The sequence below is a fragment of the Phaethon lepturus genome, unplaced genomic scaffold (assembly GCF_000687285.1).
Source record: "Phaethon lepturus isolate BGI_N335 unplaced genomic scaffold, ASM68728v1 scaffold14009, whole genome shotgun sequence".
Lineage (NCBI taxonomy): Eukaryota > Metazoa > Chordata > Aves > Phaethontiformes > Phaethontidae > Phaethon > Phaethon lepturus.
The window spans coordinates 36,153-45,819 of record NW_010561338.1 but is presented as its reverse complement, the minus strand read 5'-3'; the positions used below and the strand labels follow the sequence as shown (position 1 = coordinate 45,819).

Here is a 9,667-nt window from a genome sequence, read left to right as displayed (position 1 = left end):
CCGCCCCCCCCCCCCCCCAACTTTTATGTAGCACAATGGTTTGGAGCAATAAAAGTATGTATAAAAATCTCATTTATAGATCACAATTTGTCTGAGCAAAGCACTGTTTAAACATTTGAATTGCTAGATGTAAATTCTTCCACACATCAGTATTGGTTAGAAGTGTTCTTTGCGAATTAAATGTGAGCTTTCACAGTGGAAGAAGCGCCTTGCTGATGTTAAAAGGTATGTGCTTAAAAAACGTAAAACTGCTGAGTGAACTTACACTGCTAAACCTCCCTCCCTCCACCCAGTTAAAAAGGCAGACTCGATGGCAGAAAAATTGTAAAGTAGTTCCTACGTTACCAAACACGCCTTCTTTTTCCACATCTAATAAGGTGCTTTTTTGACATTTAAAAACCTGCTTTCTTTCCTTTTCAAAGACTTTACACTAATATTTTAGAAAGATGTGATACATGAAAAGAACAAAATCCTCATTGTTCAAATCCTAAAGAAAACATTTTGAATGCAACTCTGCATTTTACCATTGTTTTCATTTAAGACACTGAAAATTTTGAAGAAAACATTGTATTTTCATTTGATGAACCCCAAACGAGATCTCCTTTTGATTTCTCGTAACTGCCAACAAGCTGAAAATTCAAAAACCTGCACAGAAGATGGGTGAAACTCCCTGCAGTGCCTTAAACCATCAAGGAAATTCCAGCAAAAAGGGAAATATCTGCCTTAATGCCACTCAGATTTCACAGACCAACTCAGAAATCATAAAGTCTAGTACAGCAAAGTTAAAGGGTAAGACACAACTTGTGTCATGCTGGGTTGGTTAAGTCATTAGTAGTTAATTTGAAAACTATGAAAAAAACCCCACAGAAACAAACAAATCAACCAACCCCCAGCCCCCCCGATTATTCTGCTTATCCCCCTTAAGTATATGGAAGGGGTTTCCCATTTTCCTTCCAAGTATCTCCAAAGGTGTCTCTGAGCGCATTGACCACATTCAAACTCATCTGGCTCTTTCTATACAACTCAACAGCTACACAGACACCCCAGTTTCAAAAACCTCGTTGTTTTTTGAAGCCTCAAGAGATGAAACATGGGTGCCTCCTCCAAGGCCAGACGTCACAAAGTCTGAAGAGCCTCAGAGCTGATGCCTCCTTTGGGGCAAAAGCAAACCGTCTGCTGAATGCTAGAATAAGCCTGAAGAGAATATGAATATTGCGTTCATATTTTGGTAATTAACAGGGGGAACCAAAGGTGTAGATAACCACCACAGTGCCTTTTATGGAATCAGACATACTTTCCAGAGAAAGTACTTTTAAAAAGTTTCCTACTCCCGTACTTACAAGTAACAAAGCATCTATGTAAGAGTAGCTTCAGATCTTCCTTTATTTTCTCAGTCATTCACCACCCAGTGTAGGGGACACTGCTGTACGGTGAACACTCCAGGCTGGGTATGGGCACTTACTAAGGGAGGGTGGGGAAAAGGAAATTTTAAATGTGAATCATAGAATACATCAAGCCTTCGGACAACTGGGCTTGACCTTCAATGCCAGGACAGGCAGGGAGACAGACAATATTCCCCCATAAAGCTACGTCTATAGGTTGAATGGATGCAGTTATCATGCAGGTGTGCCGGTTCAAATGTTTCCTATAGGGAGAAAGCAATCAAGAATCATTGTTTCTTTCACTAAGACATGAATTCTTGTCTGTCTTAGGCAGTTGGAGTCTTCAGCTTGGGATTTGTCACTTCTTGAGCCGTTTCTGAATAAGACTACATTTATATGACAGGTGTAGAACCTATGTACTTTTCACAGGCATAAAGAATATATATTAAATGTAAAAATATACACAGACACATAACAAACACACAGAAGAAGTATTTCTAAGGACATTTACAATAAATGGCACTAAACACCTTTATTAAGAATTTAAATTTTTCTTTTATGAAAAATGAATAGGATTCTTTTTTCCCTTGTATGCAGAGAAAAAGCAAACTAATGGCAAAAAATCAAGAGCTCTTTCTTATTTCATTACCACCTTTGTAGCCACAAAGATACAACTATTTAACAGACAAGAAATACTGTTTATTGCAAACTTTAAGCTGATTCATGTGAAAAAGGCACTATGATACTTAATCAAACTAGATGATTAAATCTGTCTAAATTAAGTGATATATTATATATAATACATATATTATATATAAAATCACACAACCATGTGAAATAACAGAGCATTTTTGTGACAAAAACCATTGCATCTTCAAAAATAATATTTGCTGGAAGGGATGTTTCCTTTTCTCACCTTTTTGCCTCCAGGAATCCACTTTTCCAAAAGATTAGGTTTATAAAAGAACAATAGCTTTTTACATAAGGAAAAACTGACATCTGGGATCAACACACAAAGAAGTCTAGATTATACACTGTTCTTTTGATGGGTTAAGTTACAAACAAAAAAATGCAAGTATATTTAAAAAAGAAGTACTGTGAATTGTTTCATGGCTACCTAACAGCAGATCTGATCACCTCTTTCAGCTGAGTTGTGTTACTATTTTTCTAGTCATTCCTTCTTGTACAATATTATATTTCATCACGAGTGAAGTATTGATAAAATCAATGTACAGAGTATTATTTTGCTATAAACACCATCATTAGTAATAAAACATCTTGGGAGTGATGCAAGAAAGATTCAGTCTATGCCAGGCTGCTGTTCATTCTCTAAACATTTCCTTTCCGATTGCTGGCATCAACGACTTAACTAAACATCCTGCAGCCGAGCGCATGACAAGAAAGACTGAGCCAAAAAGACATAATTGCAAACTACAGCAAGAGATGGGATTCAGAGTCTTATTATTACTGAAGGGTTCAAATGCTTTTTTATTGCTGGCTCAGCTTCCCTCAGATGAATCACAAACAAAGACATGTTCCAGTTTGTCATGGCATAGTTAATTCCATAAAGCCAAGACTCATCTTTGGGTGTAAATGAATCATGTACCAATATTTTCACCTGTCAGGAACCTCCACTGAATTTCTCATCTGTTCCTTTTTAATGACGAGAAGCCAGCAGCAGGCGCTTCTGTGGAGACTACTGCAAATTTTCTTTATGGTGGCTAGTTACGTTTACAATATTGTAAGACATTCCCCTGAACTGCTTCCTAAAGCAAAGCTGGATGGTATAATGCTATGGACAATGGAATTAAAGAAAAGAGGAAAGACATTTTAATGGCTGCTTCCTTCATCAAAGGACTCCACACCTGAATCTGTGGCAGCTGCACTGATCTTTTCTTGTCGTCTTCTCATAATTTCTTGTAGTTCTGAACTACCACTGTTAGCCTATAAACAAATAAAAAAGAGAGGGAGTTTACTTGTGGTTTTGACACATGATGAAGATCACCTGCCAGCATTTTAAGATAGATGTTTGAACAAGTTAAACTCACCTTGCAGCTCCAGAACTAAAAATGCACTACGAATCTGGATAAATAACATCTGGAATAGGAAAGGATTTACAGTATCCGTAAACGCAGACGAGAAAAGAACCTGCAGACTATTAAAAGTGTCAGCTCGACTTCTAGCACTGCTGAACATCTTTAGTTCTCATGCAAGCCCCTGGAAGTGTTGGATATTTATGGGGTGAAATATTGCCTCAGTAAAAGCAGAGTTAAAGCCCAGAAAGTTTGTTCGGATTCTGCCCTTGAGTACTTAAATACCATGCCAACCATATTTAGAAATTAAAGCACATAAATCTAAACCCACCAAGGGTTTATGTAAGCACAAAATTCATGCATGCACATGGGTTTAAATAAGGATTGAGATGCCTCATCTTAGTATCCCACATGACACAATACGCCATCATACATTTGCTGTTCAGAGACACAGGCTTCAAACTTAGAACACAGTAATAAGAATTGAATCATATTACTACAGTGTAGTAACAGTGTAGTACTGTGAGGACAAGGCATTATTTCACCTCTCAGGGTGAAAAACAGGTTTGCTGAGCTAGCTGCAAACAGATTGCTTCCACAATGTAAATTAAAAGTTATTAGCAAGGCCAGGACACATACCCACTAGAGCAGAACTTTCCAAAGTGTGCATGACTTTGAATGAGACTAGAGGATTACAAAGCAAGAACCATAGCCGCTGCGGTGTTATTTGGCTATGGCATGACCTTCCAAGCTTCAAAACTGTTTTCCAAAATAGCCTCTGAATAAGGAAGCAGAAACTGGTTTTGAAAATTGTAAAACAAATTTCAGGACTGTTAAGGGGAAAAAAATCCTTCAATTGATTCTGAACTCTGAAAATTTATTCCACTGCATAAAATTTAATTTAGATTTATCCCATTATAGCCATTACAATGCATTATTTGATGCTGTTACCTGACAGACAGGTTAGGTGTCCACAGGGAGGGAGGCTAGGACGCTTCTGCTAGGTAAATTGCCACTGCGCTCTCCTCCCAGAGAGGAAGGGCAAAGTATGGGGTTTATAGTTGACTCCCCGAAGGTGAGAGCACACTTTTACTTGCCTTAATTCGTCTCTTCCTTGCCCTCTTGGATTCAGATACAGAGCAAGTGCAGCAGCCACCCCTTACTAAGTCATGCATAAAAAACATCAGCAGATACCTAACAACGTGCTTTACAAGAGGTCATGTGCAAATCTTTTTCTGAAAATGACTGAGCAGCCAAGGCTGAAACAGTTTACCTTCCTGATAACATCAACAAGACCGATGAGCTTGAAACACTGCTCAACCAAACCACCTGCAATACATCATGTGGCACAGCACAACAGGGGCGTCCTGCTCGGAGACCAGGGAGCTACGTGGCCTAAGGCTGTTCTTGGGAATACAATTTTTGGAACAGATTGCTAGACCTTGGCCTTAGTGATTTATCCAGCTTTGCCTCTAACCAGACCATGAGGTATCAGTAAAGGTATCATGAGGTATCCATCATTCAATCCCACTTCTGTGCCTGGGCCGTTCCTTTCACTGAGGTGTCAAGGAGAAGCAGCTATTCTTCCAGCCAATTTGATATATATATATTAGATAGAAACCATTTTCAGTTTGAGAGGGATGTGTGCCGATGCTTCCCATTGATGGAGTGGGAAGACAGTGAGAACGTGGACCTGAAGAGTTCCCTTCTGGAGATGATAAAGGTGGTGTTCGGGATACTGTGTCACTACACTTACCCTCTGTAGCGCTTTTCAACACCAGAGCTTGAAATGCTCAACAAAAGTTAAGGAAATGGATAGATAAAAACTCACAATCATGGAAACTATTAATATGTTCACTTTGCAATGAAAAAGTAAATCCATATAGGTGACCAGCCAAGTTGCTATGATGCACTGTACTTGGTATACAAGGTGAACTTCAGCTCTCTGGAGCAACCCCAGAAAACAGCTCCAGGGGGGAATCTGACCAGTGCAAAGAGCGTGGTGCATCCTGCCTCCTCCTGAGACACCGCTGCTTCCCACCACCATTTCCACTGGCAGAAAGGAGGTGTTCGACCCTGGCTATGGCCAGCTCTCTGCTGCCTGACACGCTGGTCTCACACAGTCTTATCTTTCTGCTTTTGCTTGGCCAGGCCCAGAAAGCTGTTAAACCCCAAAAACCTCCTTCACACCTGCAGTCTGTTCATGCTGGGGCCACAAAACTCCATTAGGAGTCTTGCTTCCTTGGATGTTTTAAACTCTGGTGTGATTCAGGGCCGAATGAAGTTACCATGAAAATAAAGCAATTGAAATTATGGTACCTGTTCGTTTTTTTCCTCATAAAGGTAGAATTACTGAATTCCAACAACACTTAGAATTCAAATTGCAAAATACTGAATTCCTCTGCCTGAGGTAGAATAACACTAAAAGGAAAACTGTAGCTGCATAAAGGCGAAGATCTGGTTGTCCGCATTTGGGAATGTGGTCCCAAATCTGAGATGTAGTCCTCTCACTGGCTTGCAGAAACGGTATGAATCCAGAAACACTTGTGGAAGACCCCAAGTAGAAATAACAAATAAAGATGAGGCACGGAGTTCCCTGGTGCTAGAGAGTACGTGGGTTTGCTCTGTCTCTGGCTACGATCGCTGTTTGTACTTAACACCCAGGTCATTTACGGCAATATGACACCACAAATACTACGTAAAGGATGCCAGAGAACTTCAAGAAAATGTATCACTGATTAATCATGTAGGACAATTAGCATGATCAAACCCATAACCCAGTAACTGCTTATAAAAAGCATTCAATTGTAAAATAGGCCTGACACTGGTATGAGTATGTGTGTGCTTAAATGCTTCTGTTATTAGAGGCGTTTCTAGTTTGAGCAGTAAGAACATAGCCCTGTTTGGAACGTGCAAGCTCATCTTTGCTAGGTCACATGTAGACATTTTGGCTGTGATACTCACTCCTATAGCTTCTCTTAAACAAGGACAGCCTTCCTAAACCCTGTGACTTGAAATATTATAGGGACAGAAAGGAAGATGTGACTTAATGCTTTGAGTAATTCAACAAAAAACAGGCTAAAGCAATCAGGAATTGCATAAATTCTGAAATTCATCAGTTAAACCTCAAATAACTGAGGCAGAAATAAATGTTTCAATCACCTTTTCACTACCGAAATCCAATGACCTTGTTAAACTCTCAGTACCTGTTTATTAATACTTATAGAGCATTTATTAGACAAGTTTTGACTGCTCTGTTTCATGCAGAGCGAGATCTGAACAGAAGCCTTATGAAACTGAAATAAGATCATTGACGTTCCAGAATAGTTGAAGAATACATATGTATCGGCACTAGGAAATGAGGGACTGCTCTGGACTGTAGTAACATATATTCCTAAGAATAAAAGTGAAATACTTCTACCTGCTTCTCACAGGAAAACAGGGCTTGAAGAAGGGAAAAAAACAAGTTTAACAGTATTAGAAAGCGATACTCTCTGATCCACCCTGCTCAGGTAAACAGTAAAACATGCATCATCATAAACTTGTCTTTCAAAATAAGCCTGGTAGTTAAAGCGTAAAATCATTTAAGCAAGACAGTCCCAGCTTTACAAGAGGATAGAAATACATTTTAAACTTCTTCAAGATGTTCTTTTAAACAGGATGTGAAGAATATAGCTTCTCATTTGGGCTAGGCTACTAGAGAGTATTGAGTTCATTTCTCCACTTGCAACAGCAAATTTAAAAAAAAGTAGTAGATGCACCTGTAATTTTGCTTGTTTAAAATTGGTAAGCACTCTCCCTAGCTACAAGCTTTTAAGGTGTTTAAGGAACAGTATTCCTGTAATTAAAGCGAACTGCCACAGAGCAATGAATATGCTACTTTGATCCTTAGCTCAGTAATTCTACTAATTGTCAAATGTGTTTTCCCTCACTTAGGAACCCACCAATACAGATGGCCCCAGAGTTTTACCTGAAAGGCATCGAGATTCACAGAACCACAGAATCATTAAAGTTGGAAAAGACCTTTAAGATCATCAAGTCCAACCATCAACCCAACACCACCATGCCCACTAAACCATGTCCTGAAGTGCCACGTCTACACGTTTTTTGAACACTTCCAGTGATGGTGACTCCACCACTTGAGTGGTGCTTGACCACTCTCTCAGTAAAGAAATTTTTCCTAATATCCCATCTAAACGTCCCCTGGCACAACTTGAGGCCATTTCCTCTCATTCTGTTACTAGTTACTCGGGAGAAGAGACCAACACTCACCTCACCACAACCCCCTTTCAGGTAGTTGTAGAGAGCAATAAGGTCTCCCCTCAGCCTCCCCTTCTCCAAACTAAACAATCCCAGTTCCCTCAACCGCTCCTCATAAGACTCGTGCTCCAGACCCCTCACCAGCTTCGTTGCCCTTCGCTGGACATGCTCCAGCAACTCAACAGTGAGCTCACTCTACCACTTTCTCATGCCTAATAAATCAAGTCTCCTCTACAAAGATAAAGCAAAACTAACACCTCACCACCAAAAGTACCAGGAGCACCTGTTTGTCCAAGTACCAGGCAGAGCAAGAGGCAATAAAAAGGGCATTTTACTCTCTCCTATTGTTTTCCTCAAAGCCCTTTTTGGCTCATTTTGCTTTCTTGCAGCCTGATTACAGTCTTAAACCTGAGTACGACCATGCACTTTTCCTAACGCTTTGTGGAGCCCTTTAGAAGTGGGGAGACATCACACCTGGTGTTTTGTTATTTGTTAATGCCAAATAACTCAGGTACAAATAACACTTATCAGAGTGACGGGAACTGAGAAAAGGCCAGCTGCATTGCAGAAAAAGCTCTTTATTTCTATAGGTTCAAGAGCAGCGACCCAGCATTAGGTTAGTAAGAACAGTTATACATACCTCCAAGGCAGATTTCTGTACCGTAATTTGGCTGTAGACTCTAGACCCTTCTGGGCAAACAGTCCTCAGTTCCTCTTTATTGAGGGAGAAAAGCTGAGCACCCGTCAGCACGCCAAGGCTGTTGACAGTCCTGGGGTCGCACCAAGGGAACAAACAAGAAATAAGCAAAAATACACTAGCCAAGGGAGAGAAATAGGTTGTTTTCATCCCGTATTGTCTCAGGTAGGGCTACTAAATCAAGACAAAACTTTATGCAACAGGACTCAAAGCCAATTCAGTGTCTGTTATTACAAGTACCTTTTGGTAGAGGCTAATAGATATAATTTTTTTCATCGATATATATATCTATATCTCTATAGATCTATAACCACATTGATATATATTGATATAAATATATTATACACACATATACATAAATATATATGTATATATAATGTAAAAGCAAATTCTGTTTTCCAAGGGTGCAGCTGATGTGTCTTGATTTTCAGAAGGCTGCTTGATTTTAAAAAGTGGGCAGACCACATCCTAGTTACTGACAGGAAAATAATTTTAAGAAGGTTTCTTACATTTGTCCTCAAACTTACACAGCGTTGAATCCTTTGGACTGCAACCACGCTTTCACATCCTCAGGTGAAGAGTCGTAGGTGATGTTAACTACCGGGATGTTTGGTCGTGGCACATGGAACTTCCTCTGGGCAGCGCCCCGGCCGATGGTGAGCCGATGAACAAGTTCATCCTGCACCTCCTCCATCTGTGATTTTCTGCCTAGAGAGAGAGATGCCCCACCAGAGTTATTCTCAAGGTTGCTTCATCAAAGCCAGGTAATTTCTTATACTCCACTTAAACTTTTTTTTTTAAAGATTCATTCACTAGATCTGACTGAATTATTATTCTTCTTTTTCCCCAGGAATACTTAAATATTCCCACTCCTCTCTTTGCAAAACAAAACAAAAGCAAAAAAAAAAAAAAAACAACAAAAAACCCACACAAAATTCAGCTGAGACCCTAGAAAGAGGAGATGAGCTTGATGTCGCACAGAGGTGTAGATCAGTCTGACAGTACCCAAGCTGTAGAAGAAAATGGGCACGGAGGGTTATTCAACTATCGAAGTTTGCCTTTCTTCAAATAGAATTACAATGTTTTAAAAATTAAAACAAAAAAGATGAGGGAGAATATAAGATTGCTCACATTGTGGAAAAGCAGCACTTTCCACAAACATTTTTTTAATTGAGTGCTCAACTTTTTAGTGCAAGTCATTGTAGGCAAAGAGATTTCACTGCTGCTGACACATATCACCTTACATCTAATAAGCTATTATAGTAATCACATTTTTGAAGGGGTTTTAAGAAATT

General features: G+C 39.6%; 1 protein-coding gene across 1 annotated transcript in view; it reads right to left on the bottom strand.

Moving 5' to 3' along the window:
• Positions 1-2,730: 2,730 nt before the first annotated feature.
• EPS8 (epidermal growth factor receptor pathway substrate 8) overlaps positions 2,731-9,667 on the bottom strand; it is a gene marked incomplete at its 5' end in the record, with an annotated part of 42,546 nt that continues 35,609 nt past the window's right edge. The window contains 3 exons of the mRNA XM_010293984.1: positions 2,731-3,326; positions 8,316-8,445; positions 8,900-9,080. Of these exons, the coding sequence (XP_010292286.1) occupies positions 3,213-3,326; positions 8,316-8,445; positions 8,900-9,080 (425 nt within the window). The remainder of the gene's footprint in view (positions 3,327-8,315; positions 8,446-8,899; positions 9,081-9,667) is intronic.